At 34.1% G+C, this 25,556-nt stretch overlaps 3 protein-coding genes across 3 annotated transcripts; 1 reads left to right on the forward strand and 2 right to left on the reverse strand.

Annotated features, from left to right (window-relative positions):
* Positions 1–4,182: 4,182 nt before the first annotated feature.
* Positions 4,183–4,761, reverse strand: LOC107783612 (uncharacterized). The gene has a single exon (XM_016604595.2). The coding sequence runs from the start codon at positions 4,759–4,761 to the stop codon at positions 4,183–4,185; it is 579 nt and encodes a 192-aa protein (XP_016460081.2).
* Positions 4,762–9,138: 4,377 nt separating this feature from the next.
* Positions 9,139–17,560, reverse strand: LOC107783617 (replication factor C subunit 2-like). The gene is made up of 12 exons (XM_016604599.2): positions 17,403–17,560; positions 17,229–17,307; positions 16,837–16,916; positions 15,744–15,863; positions 15,582–15,651; positions 15,440–15,513; positions 12,019–12,139; positions 11,836–11,898; positions 11,486–11,545; positions 10,320–10,445; positions 10,163–10,246; positions 9,139–9,366 (listed from the first exon to the last, which is right to left on the reverse strand). Exons 1-12 carry the CDS (start codon positions 17,444–17,446, stop codon positions 9,262–9,264), a joined length of 1,026 nt encoding a protein of 341 aa, XP_016460085.1. The 5' UTR covers positions 17,447–17,560; the 3' UTR covers positions 9,139–9,261.
* A 4,258-nt stretch (positions 17,561–21,818) lies between these two features.
* Positions 21,819–23,153, forward strand: LOC107783611 (uncharacterized). The gene is made up of 3 exons (XM_075232159.1): positions 21,819–22,077; positions 22,267–22,877; positions 23,004–23,153. The coding sequence occupies exons 1-3, from the start codon at positions 21,819–21,821 to the stop codon at positions 23,151–23,153; spliced, it is 1,020 nt and encodes a 339-aa protein (XP_075088260.1).
* The last annotated feature ends 2,403 nt before the right edge of the window (positions 23,154–25,556 follow it).

Below are 25,556 nucleotides of genomic sequence, written 5' to 3' on the forward strand. Positions count from 1 at the left end.
GATGGACAAGATTAGAAATGATAATATTCGGGAGAAGGTACATGTGGCTCCCACTGATGACAAGATGTGGGAAGCGCGGCAGATGGTTTGGGCATGTAATGAGGAGAAGCCCAGATGCTCCAGTAAGGAGGTGTGAGCGGCTGGTTGTGGAGGGCACGAGAAGAGGTAGACGGAGGCCTAAGAAGTATTGGGGAGAAGTGATCAGGCATGATATGGCGAAACTTCAGATTTCCGAGGACATGACATTTGATAAGAAGTTGTGGAGGTCGAGTATTACGGTTGTAGGGTAGTTGAGTCTCGCGTTACTTTGTACCATTGTGAGCCTAGTATGATAAGGTTTTAGTCTAAAATAACTAGGGGCATTGCCATGTCTTAATACTTTCTCTTTTCGGTGCAAGATCTATTTACTAGCCATCATTTCTACCTTGTATTTTTCTTCTGTAATTTATGTTCCTATTTTTCCTATGATCTTTGTGGTGAAACTAATATTCTCTCCTTTTGTTTTTCTTATTATCTTGAGCCGAGGGTCTTTCCGAAATAGTCTCTCTATGCCTTCGGGGTAGGGGTAAGGTCTGCGTACATACTACCCTCCCCAGACCCCACTTGTGGAATTTTACTAGGTTGTTGTTGTGGTTGATTAGGGGTTGTGGCTAAAGCTTGGGACAAGTTGATGGAGATTTTGCATTAAAGTTGTGAAATTTTGGTTGAAATTAAGTTAAACTTGCGAGGGAGACTAATTTGTACTGTATAGCAAAATGGTATATCTATATATAAGTTTGGTATCATATAAGACAAAGCTCCTTTTTGAAGTAACGAACTAATCCTCTATTGTACTCTGTGAGTATGTGATATATACCATGTGGATAATATAGAGGATTGAGGAGTATTTTTAAGAAGAAGTGATTAAGTCATCTGTGCTACCCTATCAGTATATAATATATACCCGATTGCAATCATCGAGATTGAATTTGGGTTAAAGTTGAGTTGAACTGGCAAAGAAGAATTATCACGGTATACCAAAATGATTTACTATATACCATTTTGGTATACAGTTTTTTCCAACGGAATATTGTTACAGTATACTAACAAAACGATATACCGCTGCAGTATCTTAATATTTCAGCTGAAACGTGAATAAAAACACATTTATCCAATAGTATACCGCTACGATATCACAATATATTGTAAGAGTATATAGTTATACTGCAATAATATATTGTAATATATACATATATCCGAAACAATATACCATAATAATAAGCTATTTTTCAGCAAAATTTAAATTAAAATACAGTTACCCAACAATATACCACTATTGTATCACAATATACTGTAAGAGTATACTATAATAGAGTATACCATAATAATAAGCTATTTTTCAGCAAAATTTAAATTAAAATACAGTTACCCAACAATATACCACTATTGTATCACAATATACTGTAAGAGTATACTATAATAGAGTATATAGTTTTATATATATATATATATATATATATATATATATATATATATATATATATATATATATATGTATATGTATATATATATATATATATGTGTTATATGGGTAGGATTGCGTAATTATTTTGTATAGGTAGATCGGGGTAATTATTTTGGTTTCAATGGGTAACCCTGTATCCATCCCATTCCAATTTTCACAGATCCATGTAGTTTGGATGGGGATTCTCGGTTCGTTTAACTAATAATGACCAAATATTGTGCTATGCACTTAAGGGTGTCTAACGGGTGGGGCCGGGTCAGGCTGGGTAGGAAAAATTAGTAACCGTACGGGTTGGGGTCCGGGCCGGTTACGGGTTGGGACTTATCGGATTTAACGGATTCGGGTTTATTCGGGTAAAAAATGAACCGTACGGGTTACGGGTACAAGGGGCCGGGTTAGTGTAATTTTTAATTTTGTATATCTATTGTAAGTTATATTAATATAAAGTAAAAATATAAAGAATACAATGAAGATGAAAAAAATTGCACTTATAAATTGCAAGTGCTACATTTATTTCAAAATTCAAACTTACAAATTGAAAGGTTTACAAGTAAATTAACGAAAAAAGAGTAAAATTAAATTTTCATGCATAATAATATTTCAAATTAATCTAACAAACTAAAACATTGAGCATAAATACGTCAAATAATTTTAAAATAACACAAAGTGTCTCAAATCAACTTAAATACTAATTTATGGAGGATGCTCAAGACAACTCTTCATATACCTCCTTAAACTGCATGTGCCACACTTTGGACGAAAATTTAAGACTTGACCACAGTTCTTGTACTTTACTTTCTGAACTTCTTCATTTTCTTCTACTACCTCAAAGTGTTCCCAAACATATGAGCGCACTCTAGAATTACGCGGCATGATTTAACTTGAATTGAGATTGAGAAATGAGAGATGAGTGAAGAAATGAAGAAGAGAGGGGGGTGTATATTTATAGTTTTACAAAGGGTTAAATTTGTAATTACAAAAAGTGTCAATTTTTTTAAAAAAATTAAAAGTCCCAAAAAAGGGCTAATTGTGCAAATCAGCCGTTGGGCAACGACTCCTTGGCAGGTGACCGTTGCCAACGGTAACCAAATAAGCCAATCAACAATTTTAAAAAAAAAATAGACGTTAACCGGTCTGGGCCGGTCCAATCCGGTTTAACCAGTTCTATAGTATTTCTGTTGACCTGATTTGACCGGTCCGGGTAACCGGTTGAAAATAGGTGAACGGATCAACTCCCCTACCCCTTTAACCCGGCCTCCTTGTACCGATCCAGGCTGATTCCGATTTTAACCGGTCTGGGCCGGTCCGGTTACAATTAAACCCGGCCTGTTAGACACCCTTATATGCACTCCTAAAAACTTTGACTACTTAAAAAAATTTAAGTCACTTATCTTGACTTTGCATTAATAATGTTAGTAGTACAATTGCTTGGACACGCCATTAAAGCTCGCCAAACCATTAGGACCATCCTTGAAACATGAGGAATTAGAACACCTCTAATTGCGGAGGAACGAGTCAAATTTATTCACAGCCACCATTTTTAAAATTTTATACTATTCCAAATTTTTACAATATTTTTTTTCTCTTTTTCTCCTTTTTTTTGGGGGGCAATGATAAACAGTTCACGGAATAAAAGTAGAACAGCCAATTATTCGTATGGTCCTATTCTTCCATGTGGCAATTCATTGTTAAACATGCCGGGCTGATTGTAGCAGAATAATACTCCCTACATGTATGTTTTAAATGTATAATATAGATGACACTCTTTTCTTTATAAAAGTTTGACATTTCTTCTATACTTAAATTTTAACCATACTGTAATTGCACATATCCTTAATAACATCGTACTAACTACTAAGTAGAAACAAGATAGCACGCAAAAAACAAGGTCTTAAAGGTAATTTTGTATGCTATATAGTATTATGAACTTAAGTATGAAAAGCTTTCTCAAACTGTGTGCGCTTCAAGTGAAACTGTACCCGATTGAAATCGGGGCTACCCGATTTCATTCTTTGGTCGAGATAGGACTGTCGCGTCAAGGAGCTAGGACGTCGAGTCCGGAATCGAAGTCTCTTTTCGGACCGAGGCCGATGTCAATCGCGGCCAGAAAGAGACAGACTCCGAGTGACATCGGTATAGCTTGATAATGGAAAAGGCGAGATATCCGCGATTGGTCGAGGATCGTGGCGTGAATCTCGGAACGGATCAATCTACAGCGATTAATTAGATGTTAATATGGTTTCCTATTATAATTAGAAGTGTACCTTAGTTAGGACTTCTCTACTATATAAAGAGGGATCACATTCATTTGTAAGGATTATTGTTCAATAAGAAGAATATATACTCGTTACTTTCCTACTATTTCACTTACTGTTCATCAGATTTGCTTTATCATTTATTGTTTTTACTATTCCGCCTCCAGACTATCCCGAATCGAGGTCGAGATCTTGCTAGCATACTGGTTTCATTTATTTTTTTGTTTATCAATTGGTAAACAGAAACAAAGGAAGTGATTGATCCAGTAAATTGTATTCGAGGGAGTACTTCTCCTCACGCTCTTACCTTATTCTCCACGTGATATACTTGGTACAATAGTAGTAGAGTAAAATTTAAGGAAATATAGACGCAAATGATAGAAAAAAGAACCTTTTGTAATGAAAGATAGTAATTGTGGTGTTCTAAAAGAGAGCAAAACCAGGCCAATCAGCATCAGTCACAGGTCGTCGGACTCGGGGCGACGACTCGTGTGACGAAGATGAAGAGGAAAGTGAGTCATGAAAAGGAGACACTGACTTTCTACTTGACACCGACCACCGTGAAACTCTCTCCAGATCCGACATGTAATCGGGTTCGGATCCCTTCTTCTGGTTCTTCTTCTTCTTCTCCGTTACTCGCCTCAGTAAGGGGGGAGATGGGAAGCACCCATCTGAAACAACTCCCATAGAGGATCGGGTCATCAGATTCTGCACGTCAAACCGGTGCCTCTCGGAGCGTGCCCGTGGAGCTGAACGGAAGGATCGGGTTCGGGGCTCCGCAACTGGTGAGTGGAAATTGAACCCAGCTGCTGGTGGAGGTCTCAGCTTACGCGGGGTTTCTGGAAATGAACGGCTCTGATTCTTTGGTACTTCCTCTTGTTTGGCTAGTGGACGGTGGTGATCTGTTGTTATTGGTTCGTGTGAGTGTAGGAGCTTGGGTACTCCGGGTCGGATTTCCCATTTAAATGGAATTGCTCCGGGCTGCGTAAATGAATCATCCATTTTTATTCCTTTTCAAAAATAGACTCAAACTTTCACTTACATTTTCCTCTCAAAATGCATTCTGGAGCGTGTATATATGTAGGTGGAGAAGAAGACTTCTAATCTAAAAGACTTAAAAATCATGATCAAAGGCGTAGAGAGTGGGGCTTGGTGGACTTTGTTGATATTTCAAATAATTGCATGTCATGTATAGAGAAAATGGAGATTAATAAATTTTGACACTATTGATATAATTGTACATAATGAGTTAAGTTATTATTTTTTCAGGTGATTAAAGAATTTCTATCATATAATTACTTTGGTAAATGATTTGATGGTATAAATATTTTTGGTAATATAAATGTCATCATAGGCGGATCTAGGATTTGAAGGTTGCGGGTGACATATTATGTTTACGTGGACATATTATTATTTGTGTGGTCCAAAAAGTATAAATGTTCAGTTTGATCAACTTTGGGTTTTGATTTAGGTTATTCATCGTTTCAGTTTATACAGACAAATATATCAAACAAAATAAAATTCTGACAACTTAGCGCACATCATAAAATTTCCAGCAGTATTACCAATATCATAAAGTTTTTTCTACACGAAAAAAGTAAAAGACAACCACTTCTTTTATCTACTGGCACTTGGAAATATCTTCCAATTAACAAAATACTACCGTAATCAGTTTGGGACAGCAACATTGTAGCTGAGGAGGGTTTTGGGTGGGAAACGATTTTGGGGAAATAAGGGAGCTTTGTTATTTTAATGTACTCAAAGGAAAGCACAATAAATAAGTCAAACAAGATTAAATAAATAAAAAAGTAAAAATGAATTAATAAAGTAAACAAAATAAGTGAACATCTGACAACTCATATTAATTGTGCAAAAGTACTAACCAAAGTTCCAAAACATATACATAGTGTTGGGCCAAAGTCGAACTCACGCAACCTTTGGAGAAATTTTCGAACCTTTACCATTGGCACCCAGTGGCAATTTTGTTCTTCAAGGTGCCATTTATTTATATGTAAGATATTTCATCTACATATATAGATATATACACAGAGTTTCGACTGAGGACTGCGGGTGGCGGCGCACCCCCTCGGCTCTATGTAGATCCGCCCCTGATTGTCATCCATTCACTTATTTATTTGGTATAAATACCGAGTGCAATAGTAATACCTTATCATGCTTTTTTCAACCTTTTCTTAGGATCTCTCTACTTTTGCTCCCTTGGTGGCTCGAACCAACAATCTTAAGGTTGGAGGTGGATGATGCTTACCATTTGAGCAATCCTCTCTTGTCCACGCGATCATGTTCAATTTCACCAAAATCCAAGGGATCATATCAATCTTATATTAGCTAAAGTTGTGAGTTAAACGTATATAATAATACCTTCTCTGTTTTCATTGTTTGTTCAGTTTTGATTTGATAGGATTATTAAGAAAGTTGTTGAATATATGAATTGTTTGTTGCAAAGCATATGGGTCATGTATTGAATTTTTATGTTCTTAGAGGTGTAAGTGTTAAGAAATTTAAACTTGGGTTTTTTAAAGATTTGGTGACATTTAGAATGTATTAGAACCTTCATTAAAGAAAATTGAAAAAACATTTTTTTAAGTGAATTGACGGTGTAGGAGTAAAGAAAATCCAAGATGTTTAATTGGGGATAATGATGAGAAACATTTTCTATGATTTTATATGCAATACCCGATTTGAGATTTGAAATTAGGAAAAATGGCTACATTGACGTGTTGTCTCAATAATTTTGTGTAGGACTTGTGGAAAAGCAGTATGATTTGAGGGCATTATATGTCTGGATTTGAATAGAAGTAATGAATGGCCAAACGAACATTTTGTCAAGACTTTAGGCTCGCGCAACGACAAAGACAATAAACAGGGCCATTCAAATCCGCCGGGAGGATTGGGAGTATTCACAAACATCACTTAATTAATAGAAGGAATTTTTACCTCTTATAGCAAAGGTTAAGACCTTATTTATTTTAAATAAATATCATTTAAAAAAATTATATTCTATAGATACTTTTTAAGGTTTATAGCAAATTATTTAATTTTGGTTACCTTCTAGCCCTAAGCCACTAAATACGCTAATCAGTTACACTATTTTTTTTTCTCTCTCTATTTTGATACATCTCATTCTCTTCCCCCATCCCATTAAAATTTCCGATCTCTTCCTCCTTCCACCGAATTTGTGCAAAACCCACCTCAAATATTGCTCTGACTTCCACATCCGACGACTGCAACGGCATATTCCTAATGGTTAATCAATTATTCTTAGTGAAAGAATAATTACTTTCTGCACACGATAAATTGGTAATTTGGTATTTGAACTTAAAGGACAACTCCACAAACAGGGAATAGATTTTTGTTTTTTCTTGCTTCAATAGCATAGTTTGGGGTTGCAGTCGTTTTCTTCTTCTACAGGAGACGACTCCAACGGATTTGGATCTTTCTCGTTGTCTTCTTTTTTTTCTTCTTTCTCTCAACACTGCTTATGGAATCATGGTCGGAATTCGATGGGTCGTCGGAAATTGTCGACTAAAATTGATCGTCTGAAGTTTGGGGTTGAGCAATTTGAAAATTCTGTTACCTTTTTTTTAAAAGAGCATTTCAATGTATCTCGCTGTATTTCTATGTATTTTATTGTATTCAATATCTTTTTTTTCTTTGTAAATCAATGTATCTCGTTGTATTCCATATATTTCATTGTATTCAGTGTCTTTTTTCTCATTGTATTTCAATGTATCCCTCTGTATTCTATCTATTTCATTGTATTCATTGCCTCGCTATATGTATGAATGTATTCGATTGTATTTTTTTAATTAATATAATTTATGTATTCAGATGTATTATATAATTTCTCTGAAGATTGCTATGTTTTTGGGGTATTTTGCGGTTGAGAATCTTTTTTATAAGTGAAAAATACAAAATTTGTGTGTTATAATTGAGTTTGAGTTATATTAGGAGTCCATTATGTTAATTGGTTCACTTTCCATTTTAAAAATAGTGTAATCCCCTATTTCACGCAGTGAATACAGTCAAATACAGTCGAATACAATAATCTGTCCAGCTGTAATCCCATATTTCACTCCATGAATACAGTCGAATACACTCGAATACAACAACTGATTAGTTGGACTTCCCTAATTCACGCCTATTTTTGCTACTGTATTCATGAATACAATAGCTTAAATACATCAAATACATCTTATAACCACAGAAAAGGTATCTATATTCCGTAATATAGCAAATGGTATCTATAAATGGCTAATTACTACTAAAAAATAGTGTTTTATGAAAATTTCTCTTAATAGAACTCAAAGTGGAGCTCTCTTAAAGCGAAAAAAAAAAGGAAAAAGGACACTGTATAACCGTTGTAAAAAATAATAGCTAAAAAATGTATAAAATTTGTATATATATATAAATTATGTATGTTATATACAAATTTTATACACTTTTTGGCTACCAGATATAAATAGTTTCTGACAGGCTAAAAGTGATAAGACTCAAAAAAAAAAAAATTGACTTGCACACTATTGATTGAGAGTGAATTATTCTAACTATTTTGATACCAAAACTCATCTAAACAGACAGAATCGATTCATAATTGTTTGAAATATGTTGAAATTATGAGAAACAGATGAAAGGAAGTCTATTTAACGAAAGATAAATACCCCTCCACCGGATAGTTCTAATTTGCTCCAAAGAATTTTAATTTGCTCTAGTTGACATGAATATCGAAATTAGATTCAACATGTAAGTAAATTAATTTCTTGTTTTTGAAGAACGTGCGGAATTACATATTCACTAATGTTTTCTGGAAAATGGAATCGTGAATAAGATATACAAGAAAAATTGGAAAATGTCACATTAAACGTTTCTTTTTGTATAAATTGAATGGAAACCTTCTAATTAAATAGACACCATTTTAGGACCAACATCCAACTGGTATATGGCTTCTGCATTCACCACCAAGTCTGCACTTGAAATGACGCTGAACAAGTTAACTTAGATCATCTAATCAGTTACTGCCTGTTCATTTTTATACTGACATTTACTGTTCTATATTTGAAAACTCTTTAATTATAACTTTTCATTTTACCCTAAATGGCAAGCTCTTACATCCATAAAATGTCATGGCATGTATAAGACAAGTTCTAAAGACACTTTGATATGATATATGCCAAAAGTATTTCTTTCTTATATTAAGTTTTGTGTCCAATCAAATACTACCATATAAAATGAAACGAAAAGAATAAGAACTTGACACCATATGCTGCCACATAATTTCACTAATACTTTAATCTAACTATAGGTCAATGTGATGCATATATAAGCCGTTACTAGGTTGAAAATTTTATGAGGCAAAGATTATAACAGAAGAATTTAAAGCAAACCATATTAAAAGATTTCCAATAAACAAAATGACCTGTCGAGGAAAGTGACTTTACAAGAGTTGATAAGGGAATACAAACTCAACATAATCCACGTAGCCATCTAACTTTCACATGCCATGTCCTGTGGCATGTTGGTAAGTGCTTGCATTGTGGTGCTTGCAACATCCAGAAGTTGCAAATACTCATCTGCTCCATCAACAAGACACTGCAAAACAAGGGAAATCATAAGCACGTTCTTGTAAATTCTTTAGCTAACATTGTCAACTACAGTCAATATATGATCTGAGACATTATTACTGCACTAACAGAAAGGTAAAGGTGAACTCTAATCTAAGGGAGAACTTCATGTGACCAGTGGCGGATCTGGGATTTTAAGGTCGTGGGTGCTCACTGATAAAAAATTTAAAAGAAGAGGAAAAAAGAGTTTAGTTATGGGTGCTCAATCAATATTTATCTAAATATTTTTATAATTACCTATACAAATTTACTAAATCTTGTCAAGGATAATGGGTGCTTGAGCACCCAAAATCAGCATGTAGATCCGCCCCTGCAGATGACACTATCATAAATACAAAATCTGTAGCGCACAGCTAAACATTCATCAGTAGTCAGTTCCACGAAAGAGAAAAAACTAACCAAGAATAATACTCCCTCTTGTCTCATTCTACAAGACATTATTACCATTTAGAGAGTCAAAACAATTTCTACTTTGACTACTACTCTTCAAACATTTTCTAAACATTTATAATAATAAAAAATAATGTGTAGGATGATTTATATACTTTGCAGGGACTTCCAAATTCCATAGAGTAAATTTTATTTCGAAACATCTAAGGAATTTATGAATGTGCTGAGAATTAAATATTTGACCCTTGTAGTTTTAGCCCCATCATACTCTTAAGATGGGGAGAATATATATATACACACACACACGTGCAAAAGAGTAGAAACTATAATAATCACTCTAACAACAATAATAGAATAAGATGAAGAACAATAACCTTGTCTGCTTCAGCAAATTTCTTGCATATTCTTGCTTTCTGCTCATCAGAAATGCCGTCCGCATCAATTACTATATCATACAGCTGAAAGAAGCGGCATATTAGTACCAAATGTTGGCATAATTGAATGTAAAATGAGAAACAGAGATATTGGGACCTGAGACAGCATCTGAGAAACAGGATATCCTTCTGCAATGACATTGTCCACTTCTTTGTTTGCCAAGTCAAAATTGCCACTTCTGCAAGCTGAGAATATGGCCTGGGTAACTTCATTTGGGATGACCTGATCATTGCAATTACTTGTCAGTGCATAAAGCAAGTGTAGGACCCAAGTATTTAAGTGGGATCATGGGTGAAGGGGCAGGCTTATACTCTCCCGAGTTTCGAATAAGTGGACAAACTGGAATTGGGCCAGCTAACGCACAGATATTTCTTGGTTATAAAACAAAAGTAGAATGTCGAGCCATGGATTTAGATGTGAGCTTATATGGTTAAACAACTGCGGCAACAGTAGAAAAATGAAAGAAATGAATAAATGAAACTGATCAGTGAAATCAAGCTACACTGCACATGGCTTAAATTTTGTTTTCACATAAAAATAGATTGTCACTTTATCAGACATAAGATTGAATAGGAATATATTGCTACAAGTTTTGCCAAATCAAATGATACAAATGTTTGCAAGATCACTGCAGGACTCCAAGAGTGATTATATTTGTAGTAACAAATAATGCTCTAGTTTGAAGAGCATTATTAAGAAAGTGTCAGGGTTCTGTACAGAATCTGTATTTTCAGTAAAGAGTCCGTAATTATTGACACCAATCAAAAGGATTTTATGCTGGCTTTCTTATCTTACAATATATATAGACATTACCCAATCCTCAGAGTTTAAAGGAATAATCAAGCAAAATCTTCCAAAACCTCTTCTCTTCTTTTTCTTCAGTTTTAACTACTACTACTCCTGTACTTGGAAAATTAAACTTTCTCAGATTGAAAGCACACCAGCATTGCTACTAGTCAAAAGTTCAGATGTCAAAGAAGATGCATTCATAATAGCCTTTAGCGGAAAAGAGGAAATATTAGAACCACTCATAAAAACGACATTATTGATAAGGAGAATGTCCTAATACATCTATACTGCTACTGTGCTACATTATATATCATATACATCAAGGTATAGCAAAGGCCCAACAGCATAAATCAGAAAAGTGTCATCCCAAAGATATTGATGGATGAACGCATTGATCTTGTGGAAACTTATAGATGAACCCCTGGTTGATGTAAAGACTACAGTAAATTAAAACTACAGAAATACGAACTTACCCCAGACACACTAATTAGGACCCTTGCCGATATGGAAGATCCAAATAACCGAGCAGCACTCTGCAGCAATTCAAAATATTACCAATCAATTTTTCATGGTTGATAGTCTTGCCAGGAAGTACACAGATGGTAAGAAAACACAGCTTGTCATTGGATATAATTTGTTCCTTCCACAGAACAATAGAGAAATTTTCATTTGCATTATGAAATGAGCCAAAATCGCAACATCCTCCTCTGGTAGCTGAACAAGTGTCACTACGATATTGATTATGGTACTGAGCCAACCAGTAACTCTTTTAGCTTCTTTTCCTTTTATTCAAAAAATGTAGAAAGCAGAAAATTCATCTTACTTGTAAGTATGTTATAGCCCTTCGTAGATCACCTTGAGAAATGGAACTGAGAGTCGAAAGAGCCTGCAATCAGGTGAGACACTCCTATAGATAGCTTAATTGTGAAGTGAAAATCGAACCATCATTTAAATGAAAGAAAGCAAACAGCTTTTACAACAAGGAATCATGATACTACATCCAAACCTCTGAATCTAGACTAAGACCTTCCTCTCTACAAATATGCAATATTCGGCTGCCCATTATTTCTTCTGTAAGCGGCTTGAATCTAAACTTCGCACATCTGGAAGCGAGTGGCTCTATGATCCTATACCAAAGAAGATTATTCAATTTATTACTGCTCTACAGATAATGCACTCAGATCAACAACTTACCATCAAAACAAAGAAAATGGCAAACCTATCAAAAGAAAAACAAGTTAACATCAAACCACTCAGGAACTCTTTTTGGCTCGGGAGAACAAATTCTCCATGAAACCACCCATTATTTCATGTAGATAAACAAATGGTTAAGTAAAACTTATTTGTGTGTTCATAGGTTCTTGTCAACTATGTACTGGTAAATAAGTTTTAAAAACTTCTTTCTTGTTTTAAAAAGATAAGGTTTTCTTAAATAGCATAGTGTTAGAAATTGATGACTTAAGCATTAAAGGTGAAAGAGGAAAAAACCTCATTTCTCAGTAAATGACAAGACCAGAAGGTCATACGCCAGCAAAGAGCATACAATACAATTGCTCTCCATGATATATTATCAGTGTCTTCTCTACTCCTCCCAAAGCTAAAGGACATTCAACAGAAAGCTTAAAAAATCTCTCGAGTTTACCGTGATGGACCACGTAATGTGCACAAATGTCAATCCTTGAAAACTAAAAATATTTTTTCTTCAGCAAAAATGACTTAGGCACTCATCTCAAACCTTGCATTTATCCCAAACAAATATATATGGTAATAGATAATAAGTCAAACCACAGATGCACCTCTTTACCATCTAGAACAACCCAAAAGTTATGGCAAAAGATTCCACTCATGACAGCAGAGGCATCTTGTAACAGCTTGAGAAACCTAGTCTCTCAAGCCCAAAAGCCATCATTGGTTGCACTAGTTATGGTTAATATGATTAATTTTCCTACACATATTAGTGCTCTATAATACCATAGAATAGAAAACAATGTCCTAACTAGCCGATCATATCATCGTGATAAAGTTATGCCATCTTTAGGGTGAAACATTGTTATCAAAGGCTCACTTAAAACGTTTAAGCCCTAAAGCTCATAAAAGCTCAGGGAGGGGACTGCACCTTCTTAAGTTGCGCTTCAATGTAGGCAAGGAACTAGGCGTGCGCCTCATTGCCCATGAGTTCTATCTTAAATCAAGCGGTACTAAAAAAAATATAATCGGCAAAGAGATAGATCAATTGTACGGGAATGAGTTTGTTACTTTTTTCTTACATTACAAATTTTTTTTCTTCATTGTTCCTTCTTTTACTAAAGCTCACACTTTAACTGCGCTTTGCGCTTAAATCCCCAATAGACCTGGAGCATTTCTTAAAGCTTTTCGCCTTTGACAACACTGGAGTGTAACATTTCCGTTCCTACTCCAAACGGTCTTAATTCAAACCATTCAAACTATCCAACTTAAAGAAGATCAAATTGAATAAGAAGCAAGCCAATGCACAAATATATAAAACCAAGAAGAGATCGGTACCTATTGCACTTCCATACTAGCACTAGCTGTCAATGTTCACATTGCAGTTAAACTATTTTGTCTCAAGTAATCCCCACACCATAATGCCATAAACAACTAAACAGAAAAGCATTAGCACAAGTTTTGTTTGCGAAATAATTTCATCAAATGCTGCAAATAGAGAAAATGCATTTCATGTGAAAAGAGAAGGTTGATTCATAGAGAGATAAGAAATACTACTTCCACTTAGCCACATTATCAACTTGTATCACTGAGCTTATTTCAGTTTTCTTATACCTAGGAGAGAAGGAAATATCTATACTATATTAAAAGCACGAAGGTCCTTAGCAAAATGTCGTTCGCCTTTTTTATCCTTTAAAAATAGGATTCACGCTAGACATAAGCTAATATTTAGGAATATTAATTAAATTATTTCTCTAATATTTAGGAATAGTCATAATTATTTTCCTAATATTTAGGATTACAAAATCAATTAAAATTTACTGACTAAATTTTTCCATATTCGAACTATGTACAAACTTATATAATTAAGAAGTTGAAACCGAGTAAGATTTTAGTTTATAATTTCTTTCCTTTTAGAATTTATTACTTCAACGCCAAATATTTAACCAATAATTGTAATTTAAATACTAAAACACGCTTTTGACTTAAATGTTCTCTTACCAAATAGTAGAACTTTTCACTCTTCTTCTTAAGTGCCGTGTCAATGTGAAACTTAAAAACAAATTTAAAATAAATTTCATTTAAAGAGTTTATTTGATGACTTTTTTGTCCAAAATCGCATGAAGATTCATATTTATTTTTCTTTATATAATATTTTCTCTCTTAGATTTTGATTAAATTAAGTAACATCATATCTTTATACCAATTTACCAAATGGAAGATATGTTATTCCCAATTTCTTAATAGCTATACAAAGTTAAATCAAGATATAATCACAGTTGGAAAGCATGTATAATAAAATTTAATTTATTTTCTTATTTATATATCTATCTATATCTATATCTGTATTTACATTTATATTTTATAGATTTATATACTATATTAAAAGCACGAAGCTCCTTAGCAAAATGTTATTTGCCTTTATAAAATTTAAATACAAATAAAATTTGATTTTACCAAATTCAAAATTGCGACAAAAAAAGAAAAAAGAAAAAAGAAAAAAAGAAGAGAATAAGTGGGAAACTCCTTTTTCAATTAATATATCCCTAACAAACATGATTGTCGTTGGTTTAATAAGGAAAAAGAATCGAAAATTTAATATTTGATATCCCTATTAAAGTCATGTCAAAATTATCGTAGGTTCAAAGAGAAAAAAGAAGATAAAATAAGCAGGAGACTATTAATATTTCATCAACCTAATTCATTTTTTGGTGAAGTTCTTAAATTAAAAATCTCTTAAGGTTTATGTGTGAATAATGAAACTGGGAAGGAAGAATGATAATTTTTTAATTTGGAGTGATGACATTATAAAACTAAAATAAGTTTATAATTGAATATATTAACAGATGATTGAAAATTTTTATGCGGTACTCTTTCTTTTATTGAATTAGGCACGCACGATCAACATTTATTATTTTTAAGAACATATACTTTTATTTTATAAATTAAATATAATACTTTAATAATATTTTTTCCATTGAAATAGTGTACACGTGCAACGCGCGTATCATAAGACTAGTATAGCTAAAAGAGCAAGGGAAGCTGCAATAGTAGAATATACACCTCTTCTTTAAGATTTTGTAATTTAATATATATATATATATATATATATTGATTCAACAGATCTATAAGAAAGCAAGGGAAGCTGCAAAGATTTGCATCCAAAAAAAAAAGGAAGCTGGAAAGATATAGAAGCTAAAAAATATCAGCAAGACCAAAAAAACTGCAGAATGATACCAAACCTGCTGATGTAATTGCAAATGAAGAAGAATCTTGTAACTTTTGAATATGTCTCCATAGTGCGTCGCAAGGCATTCTGCAAAAAAGCAATGTTAGGTCATATTAAATTATGTTGCTTATTAGCAAAAGAAAACAGCAACTCACTTGAGCATCTTCAGTCATTGAATCTGCTTCATCAAGGATTATGATCTTAAAAGGTGGACAGGGATAACCACTGAAATGAGTAAGGAAGATATGCTGTTAAAGAACGAAGTAAAAGAGGCTTAAAATGTGTTATCAACTGAAGTAGACAAGACGAAAGTTTACCCTTGCCGACTAGAACCTACAGCAACAGCAGCAAAGTTCTTAATTTTTGTGCGGACTACATTGATACCACGGTCATCACTAGCATTTAGCTCCAATACCCTCGACTTATACATCTCGGGTCTGTCAAAGAAAAATTCATTGTAAGATGATATATACAGAGTATGGCAGGAAAAAGGACACGCCTGAACAGCAGAAAGTCATTAAGCCTAAGTTGATGATTTCTCTTCAATGTCAGATAGAATATGAAATAGCCACTTGTCCATGAGAAAATGTGTCCACTAATCTCCAAAACACCCCAGGAAACTCCTCAAGGAAACCCATAAAAGAGATTCTTGCTAGGTAGAGGATTTTACCAATTGAAATGTTCAAAGAAGGAAGTGCTCGCCTCTTAAACTATTTAATGTTAGTTGACAGATTCCAGAAGAATTCACTCTAACTAGATATAGGGATTAGCAAAACCAATAGGCATGTACATTTTGCATTAATTAACTATTGTTTGAAATCATAAACAGAATGTGGAAATTGAATCAAGTAATCTTCTCCAAATGCATTAAATTAGTCGTCTTTGTCTATGAATTATGGAGAGACTATAGAATATATATATCAAGAGGTCAAGACACCTAAATTTAGCAAAAGCTAAAATTGGCAGCCAGTAAAAGAAAAGCTAGAACTTGAATGCTTACTTCAAAAACAAAAAAGCTAGAACTTGAATGCAGGTCTTAGAAATTGAAGCTAGAATGGAGCAAGCTGTTTAAGTCTTTTCAAATTCTAGAAATTAAGTAGAAAGAAAACAATGTCCAAAAGGTCTGTTCTTACTATATATCATTCTTTGGAAACATAAGGAGAGTATAATTGCTCAAAAGTAGTGGAATTTTTTAAATTCCTTCCATTTTCTTCTTTTCACTTGAATTTCGCATCACATTTCCGAAGAACAAAATTACTTTATTTACTAAGCTAGAAACAGTGTAAGATAGAAATTGATTTTCAGGAATTAGATCTATAAAAAACCTATCCATAACGAACTCCGCCAGAACTACAATTTTTGCTGTATTGACATCAACTAGGGCAAAATCCACATCAAAGGTAAACATACCCGAAAAGCTGATGGGCAATGGCAAGAGCAGTCGTCGTTTTCCCAGTTCCAGGAGGGCCATAAAACAACATATGTGGGCACTACAACGAAAACAAACGAGGGTAATATTCAACAACATTTAGCAACCAAAACTAATTCCTAAAAGTCTACCAAAAAAATGCCAAAAATGTTACAAGCAACTTGAGCAATTAAAACAGAAATGTATGCCTATGAAGTTTTGGTCTAGGGATTTAGACACATAAGGATGCTGAATTCTGTGTGTTGACGGTGTACACTATAAATGTATTGTTAATACAAAAATTTAAAGAAAAAAAAGGGCAAAGGAAACCCTAAGCAGTGTTTAATGTGCTTAGAATAAACCAATAGAAATGGAAGACAGAAATTGAAGTTACATTAGAGGTCTCGAGAGTGTTGGTGAGGACTCGAACGACCTCATCCTGGTGTGCTACGTCCTTCACTTGCCTCGGTCGACTGCAAAATGAAGAATATTCAAAAGTTAACATACCTAAGAAAAATGTCCAAAAATACTCATGAGTTTTTATTTGATTCGAAGGAAAGAATGTTACTATTTCTCGACCCATGGCTGAGAGCTTTGCACAACTGGCGCCATAGCTATTTCTCTCAACAGAGTATCTCTTCTTTCCTGAAAGTGCCCTTTCCCGCCCTCAGGGGAGAGGAAGAAGAAAGCCTTTTATATGTGATTATGTAATTACAATTTAGGCCACAAATTAGACTTTAGACCATAAAACGATTACAAATTAGAATTTAGGTCATGAAACCATTACAAGTTTAGTTTTTACCCCTTCTGTTCTTTTTTTTCCCTTTTTTATCTTTTTCTTACGACATACCATGAAAAGATTATTAAATTTAATAGATGCAGCTTAAATTCTTGTGACTGACGTAATTATACTATGCAGATCACATGAATTTTTTTAAAAAATCAAACTTTTTCTAACAATTAGTCACTACTACTTATACATTAAAAGGTAAAAGTTCAACGAAATTATTTGAAGTAAAATTTCATTGTAATTTCAAAGAAAATTGCTAGTAGCATGTACTTGCCTTTAGGTAAACTAATGGAAGATATCAAGGATTTTTGCATCATTGATCTTTGTTGATTTAATTAAGATAAGTTTCCCATCAAGCAATATTGCGTATATTCTTTGTTTGTAGATTAGTTTAACTTATGACGTGACTATAAATTTTAATTGCGTTGTAGTGGTGGTATTTATTTTACATACTTAGAAATGATGAATGGAGAAAGTCATGTGAGAATCCGTGCCCCCCAATTTACAATCGAGGGTTGAACAATTCATGAATTCCTTAGCAGTAGATCATACAATTGCACATGTTAGTATGAAGCTTTGCCAAAAATTCCTCGGTAGGACTCCTCCTAGCTAGTGTCTTGCTTTGCCACGGATAAGAAATAATTAATTCGAGGACTAAATTTAAGAAGAGTTTATTTTATGTTTGGTTGGGAAAAAGTTACGGTATAATTAGAGGGTGTTTGGCTAAGCTTATAAGCTAGTCAAACTGGCTTATAAGCATTTTTTGGCTTATCTACGCGTTTGGTAAAATTAAAAGTGCTTATAAGCCAAAAATAAGCCAAAAGCCATAAGTTGGTCTCCCCCAACTTATTAAATTTCAGCTTATAAGCACTTTAAGTTTGACCAAAATATTTACTATTCTATCCCTAAAATACTTCTTTTAAAAAAAAATCTTCGTATACCTAATTCTTCAGCTGCATATCATTCATTTCAGCACTTTTATCCAAACACGTAACTGCTTATTTTTTAAATCAGCTTCAGCACTTAAAAGTGTTTTTCAGCACCTAATGCTTATCAACTACTCTAAGTCAGCTAAGCCAAACGGGCTCTTTATCCCGAGATTAGTTATTCCGGATTTGTAGTGTTTTTTCATCCCCATGGAAAGGTGAAATAACTAATCCCGCAATAACTAATCCCGGAATAATTAATCCTGGGATCAATGGCGGAGGCAGGATTACCGTCAAGGGGGTTCAAAAAAAGGAAAAAGTTAAAAAAATTACGGCTGGTGGGAATAGAACCAATGACCTTACAAAGGTTTTGAACCCCCTTGACCACTAAACTATGCTTCTGGGCTGTGTCAAGGGGATTCAAAACATAATATATAAAGGTAAAAAACAAATTTTGCAGTATAAGTTTTCGACGAAGGGAGTTCGATGAACACCCTTTCGCTCCCTAAATTCGCCCCTGCCTGGGATAACTTCTTTCCAACCAAACGACCCCTAAGTTACATGTCCATCCTTCACCCCTCATACAAAACTAACCTATCAACTATCATTATATCAGTCCTTCTTACTCTGAATGAAGATATTGTTGCAACCCCATTCGACTCTTCTTCACTAGCTCCAAAAGATCCTCCCTGCCCTCGGTAGCGGAGTCAGGATCTTCACGAAGAGGGTTCAAAAAAAAAGTTAAAAAGAAATTATAGCTAGTGGAATTGAACCTGTGATCTTAGGAAGGTTCCTTGACCACTAAGCTACACTTTTGAATTGTGGGTTCAAAGCTTAATATATAAAAGTGAAAAACTATATTTTGCCTTATATACAGTGTAATTTTTCGGTTTGCCCCTAAATCTGCCCCTGCTTGCCCTATGCTGAATTTTGCTAAACTAATATCACCATCGACATTGCTTTTCCTGTAGCAATGTTGCAATTGGCCATTGATTTGCTCCATCTTCTTCCTTTGATTTCCATCACCATGTGCTTCATTTTCCATGGAATTTGATGCATTTACTGAATCATTTTAACAATTATACGCATTAAAGAGTCTGACTCTAAAATGAGCTCAATAATACAAATTTTCAAGATCTTTGATTTTACTTAGAAAGTATCTGATGTTCTACCTTGGATGTTCATATATATTTCGTGCAGATTGTGACTACCGTATCAAATTTTCGTCCTTGAGTCAAATGGTTGTAACCTTGATATACTATTGGAGGAGGAACCTCAAATAAAATTTCAGCCATTATGGGAAATATCATAGGTTCTCTAAATATTATAATAAGTATAGAAAGAAGCAATCAAGCTATAATACCATAAGAGTAAGAGAAATAATATCGAGGAAAACTTTTTGAGTACTTCCTGTCAATTAAGAACATTGTTCACATTTTCTTCTTAGAGAATACAACCATAATACTTAGTAGTAATATTTTAAGCTCTAGACAACCAATATGTTTACAAGATCATAGCAACAGGGAGAAAATCCGAAGCTTAAAGACCAATCAAAGAACGTAAACCTGGCAAGGCTCAAGACCATAACTATGCAGTAACTAGGGTAGCAAAATAGTTAAAAGAAAACAGTTAACCACCCATATTATCCATTAAAAAATGCATTTCTCTTGACCTACAACAACTCTATGGATCGGCCCTCCCGTCTCTATTTGAGTCCAGAACTAAAATAATGTTTATGTGGACTTAAACCACTATATTTGAATTTTAAATGGCGGTCAAAATATAAGTATAACGCATATACGGGATGCGCTATACCTAAAGTTGAAAAGACAGGTAGGTATATGCGTTATACCTATATAAGGGGAAAATTTCATATTAAAGCAATTGGGCTGTTTCCTTTTCAACTTTATAGCCCATATTTCAATTACAATTGAGTAGCTAAAAAATAAGACGCCCATATCCGAAAAAGGGGCGTTATTTCTGTTTTTTGGGAGTCAGAAACGGGATTTTGTATCTTTCAGCGGGATTTTCTCTCATTTTTTCCATTCTTCTTCCCCAAATCTACAAAAACGAGATCTTGCGATCAATGCAACTCCAAAAACCCTAGAAATTCTTCTTCATTTCGAATTAACAGCAAATCAAACACGAAAAGTGAATTTTTTTGCTGCAAATCAGCGCAATTTTCATTTTTGATGCAATTTTGATTTCAACTTTTTGTTCGATGGAGCTTTTTCCAGTTTACGTTCTTCATAGTGGTGAATGGGAAGAAAACAAGTTTATCAATTTCGTCAGCGATTGTATAATAATCGAGTCGACATTCAGCTACAACAATTTAGTTGCAGCTATTTCGGAACAGATTAGGATCGATAATGAGTTAAACACAATAGAGATTAACTTTCTCCCAAATGATGGTTTGTCACCGATCCGATTTACAATGATAAAGGTGTTAAGGTGTATATCGAATTAAAGAAGAAAAACTTGAATTTCATTGAATACCCCTTGTTTGTGACAGTGAAAGAGATTTATGACAGTTGTTTGTTTGCTACAAGTTCTAGTTATTTGGTTGCTACAAGTTCCAGTTGTTTGGTTGCTACAAGTTCCAATTCTATAGATGTATCCACAATTGATAGCAGTGAGATTATGCCTGATATCGAATTGATTGAAAACATGAAACTTAGTGAAAACACGGGTATAATAGATAATATGTTGAACGAATTTGTTGAGGATGATCAAGTTTATAAAGATAAAGAGACAATTATAAATGTGATGAAGAACTTGGCTGTACGCGAGAGATTCCAATTTAAGGTGAAGAGATCAAGCGCAACAAGGTATGTCAATAATTGTATATTCTATTATATATATGTATAAATATGTATAAAGTAGTATATATTTGTATATAGGTATTAAAATTAGTATATATCTAGTTATGTTTTTGTATACAAGTATATTTAGAAGTTGAATGATCTTTAATCCTACGTATCACCTTATGTGTGCGGATGACAATTGTGCTTGGAGTTTCAAATCTTCTACCGTTTTCAAGGCAAACATATTCAAAATGAGAAGTTACAATAATAATCACACATGCGGCTATGGTGAAAGATATTTAACACAACGTCAAGCTACTTCGGGTGTAATTGCTAGTATAATCAAGGACAAGTATGTTAATCCAAAAAAAGTTTACACCGCAAATGATATAATAGAGGACATACAAAAGCAACACGGGATTGAAGTGAGCTATATGAAAGCATAGAGAGCTAAATTGATAGCAATGGCAATGATAAGAGGGAGTCTGAGTGTTTCATATAAGGAGTTGCCGAAGTATTTTTATATGTTGGAGCATACAAATCCAGGAACGGTTACAAAGTTGCACAAATCAGAAGATGGATGCTTTCTTTATGCATATGTTTCGTTATATGCATCTATCAAGGGTTGGGAGCATTGCAGACTGATAATGGTTGTTGACGGAAGTTTCCTTAAAGCAGCATATAAGGGTACCATATTGACTACTTGCACACATGATGGAGCTGGTGAGTTGACTGCATCTACCTTTTTCTGCAGTTTGTATAATGTTGTAGTTTCATGTATAAAAGTGTATAGGATTTCACAGCTGATGTTTTTATAAAATTTGCAGTTTGTATAAAGTTGTATAATTGTGTATAACTGTGTATAAGATTTGTATAATTGTCTGAATCCTAATATCTATTTTGCATAAACAGGAAAAATCCTTCCACTTGCATATGCAATTGGAGGTTCAGAGAATAACAAATCTTGGGAGTGGTTCTTTGTCCATATAAAGGGTACTTTTGGTGTTAGAGAAGGGATGTGTATAGTTTCAGATAGAAACGAAAACATCTTCAATGCCACAAAAGCTGTGTATCCAGAAGTACCACATTATATTTGCATGTTTCACTTATGGCAGAATATAAAGCGCACATTCAAAAAACAGCACAAACAATTGAAGGATATCTTCTTTGTTTTGGCTAGAGCTTACACGATAAAGAAGTTTGAGTACCATATGACAGAGATGTGCAAAATTGATCCAAGGGTGCAACCTTACTTGTTCGAAATTGGCTACGAAAGGTGGTCTAGAGCATATTCTAAAGTGAAAAGGTCGATGGTAATGACTTCCAATATTGCAGAGTCAATTAATGCAGCAAACAAGGATGCTAGAGAGTTACCAGTAATGCGATTGCTGGAGTACATGACAAATTTATTACAACAATGGAACAACAAAAATAGAAAAAGTGCAATGGAGACATCTACAGAGCTTGGCGAAAATTATGACAAACTCTTTCGGGAAAATCTGATTACATCGGAGCAAATGACGGTAAAATGAATCAAATAAAAAGATGCTTGGCACTGCTGACTTGCATTTTACTGCTTGTATAAGGATGTATAGCTTTGTATAATAATGTATAATGTTCTTTGACTTTTAAAAAAAAAACTTTTGCAGGTGAGGCCTGCTACGGAGCAGTTATATACTATGTTTGAAGGGGTAGGGCAAAATATAGTGTGCCTTGAAGAGGCAACATGCAGTTGCGGAAAATTTCAAATGGATGAACTTCCATGTCCGCATGCTTGGGCGGTTTTGAAGAATCAGTAGCTGAAACCTGACCAGTATTGCTCTTTTTACTACAAGAAGGATAAACTCCTTAGAACTTATGAATTCCCAGTGAATCCGATGCCAGATGAGAGTTTATGGGTAATCCCAACAGAGGTGCTGGAAGATGTGGTCCTACCACCTAAAGGGAGAAGGAATGCAGGAAGGCCAAGAAAGGAAAGACTCAAACCTGCTTTAAAGAAAGAGTCTAAGAAGGCGTTTTCATGTTCTGTGTGTGGACAAGGTGGTCACAATAGAAAAACATGTAGGAATCGACCAAAATAAATAGTTTGAAACATAACACTTCCTAATACATTTGTTGTCATGTTGAGTAGTTAAGTTTCACAAACAATAGAGTTACAAATGTTAAGTAGTTAAGTTTCACAAGCAATTGAGATGTTTCATTATACATGTTTTGATTATCCAATAATAGTGTCTTGTTGTTTTTAATGGTGCTAAATACATTGATAGATTGTACAAATACAAAACAGAACTGCAAACAATCAATGGTAATATATGTATACAAATGTATAAATGAGAGTATAAGTTTGTATAAATTTGTATAACTATGTATATTGTTGTATACATATGTATAAACCCTGCTACATTAACAAAATTGCATCCATAATGAAAATACATACTTTGTTAATGGATAAAAGCAACTGAAATATTCATTAAAATATAATTCATTCGCAGCCACAATGTGTAATGACTACCACAAATTACACAAAAATAAAAATATTTATAGTATCCTTTAAGGTTATCTCACAAGTAGCAGAATAGTACTTAGACAAAACTACGCAACAACTCCCGATACATAGAAAAACTACAGTAAAATGGAAAAACAGAACTACTTTCTCAGTCGTCCCCTCTTCCTCTTCCTGAAAAGTCTCCCTGTGATTTCATCACCACTAATTGCATCGGACTGTTGTTTTCTCATTCCATAATCCCACAACAGAGATCCCCACCTGGTGCAAAGTGTCTCAATGTCAAAATTATCTTTTCGAATTTCCTTACCAAGGATGAAATACTCAGTAAAGCCAGCAACAAAAGCACCAGATTCACTGTAATTAAAAAGAAACAAATCAGATTCAAATAGGTACACTAATAGTAAAATAGTAAAACAATTGAGATTAACCTACCATTTGATCTGTTGGGGCACATTATTAACCAGATTAATCTGCAAAGCAGCAGAATGGGATTTATCGGTATATGCACCATTGTTCCAATCAATGCCCTTCTTCTCGACATAAAAATCAGAACTCTTCAAGAAGTAAGGTATCAGAATTGCATAAGGTAATGCAGCATCCAAAGCAAGTCTATCATTAATAGCTCCACGGTTAGAGTCATAGATGTGGATGCACCTATCTGTGAACGTAAACAACTCCAAAACACAATGGCCTAATTTTGCTCTTCCGCGCTTCACATAGATAGGGAATAAGACGTGGTCAATAGTGTGTCACGGTACATTTGCATCACAATAATATCCTCTAATGTACTCTTCTATCTCATGCCCTTTAGGAATCACTGAAGGATCTTGATTCACTTTGAAATCTTTATACATGGAGTTGATTTTGTTACCAAACGCAAAGTCAGTTGTAGTAAACCGCATGGAAACACTCGGCCCATATTTTTCCCTCTTCCTCAAATAATAAAAGAGGACATCCAAGTGCTGATACAAAAAATAAATAGAACAACCATCACTACCAGATTTTTTAAATATAGAAATATATACACTATTATATAGAGGTATACATATTTATACAAGGTTATACAATCTTATACTGTGATTATACAAAGTTATGTATACACTATGGGGGTCTCAAACAATAAAGATATGCAACAAATAAAAAGAGGCATTAGAACAGAAAGTTATTAAATACCGTGTCAATCAAAGGTCAACCACAATACGCAAGTGAGTGGAACCAATCCTTCGTGGTTACATGACACGAGCCAAAAGTAAAAGCTTCCGCAAGCTTATTTACTTCATCAGTATATATATTTTTGGCACTTCAAATCACAAAAAATAAAAAGTAATCAGAACTACCTTCATTGACAAGTATAAAATCATAATATGAAAGATTAAAGAAAGTGAAGATATCTTCGCCTCGTATCCATCCCATTATCAACAAACGCGCAAAACTCTTTAGCCAATGGAGACAATGGATCAAAATCATCCGTTTCAATCGTGAAAGGATGCTTGATATAAAAAATGAGCTTGTGCGCCGATCCTGATGCCCCCGAATAAAATACTGGCAAATATGGAGATTTGGCATATTTTCCTGGTATTTTCTGTCGAACTGACTGTTCAGGAGAAATGTAATCATCTTCTACGTCTATGATGGATGGTTTGTGAAGCACAATTTGGGACATTTGTAGTACAGCTAAATCTTCATCGCCAATGTC

The sequence above is a fragment of the Nicotiana tabacum genome, chromosome 16 (genome assembly GCF_000715075.1).
Source record: "Nicotiana tabacum cultivar K326 chromosome 16, ASM71507v2, whole genome shotgun sequence".
NCBI lineage: Eukaryota > Viridiplantae > Streptophyta > Magnoliopsida > Solanales > Solanaceae > Nicotiana > Nicotiana tabacum.

Excerpts from the sequence above, each read along its gene's own strand:
- LOC107783612 (XM_016604595.2), bottom strand. The coding sequence starts at position 4,761 with ATGGATGATTCATTTACGCAGCCCGGAGCAATTCCATTTAAATGGGAA.
- LOC107783617 (XM_016604599.2), bottom strand. The coding sequence starts at position 17,446 with ATGGCGCCAGTTGTGCAAAGCTCTCAGCCATGGGTCGAGAAATA. Across the intron at positions 12,140-15,439 it reads ATTTGCAATTACATCAGCAG|GATCATAGAGCCACTCGCTT; the intron begins GTTTGGTATCAT and ends TCTTTGGTATAG. Across the intron at positions 11,899-12,018 it reads GTCTTAGTCTAGATTCAGAG|GCTCTTTCGACTCTCAGTTC; the intron begins GTTTGGATGTAG and ends ACCTGATTGCAG.
- LOC107783611 (XM_075232159.1), top strand. The coding sequence starts at position 21,819 with ATGGCAATGATAAGAGGGAGTCTGAGTGTTTCATATAAGGAGTTGCCG. Across the intron at positions 22,078-22,266 it reads TTGCACACATGATGGAGCTG|GAAAAATCCTTCCACTTGCA; the intron begins GTGAGTTGACTG and ends TTGCATAAACAG. Across the intron at positions 22,878-23,003 it reads TTACATCGGAGCAAATGACG|GTGAGGCCTGCTACGGAGCA; the intron begins GTAAAATGAATC and ends AAACTTTTGCAG.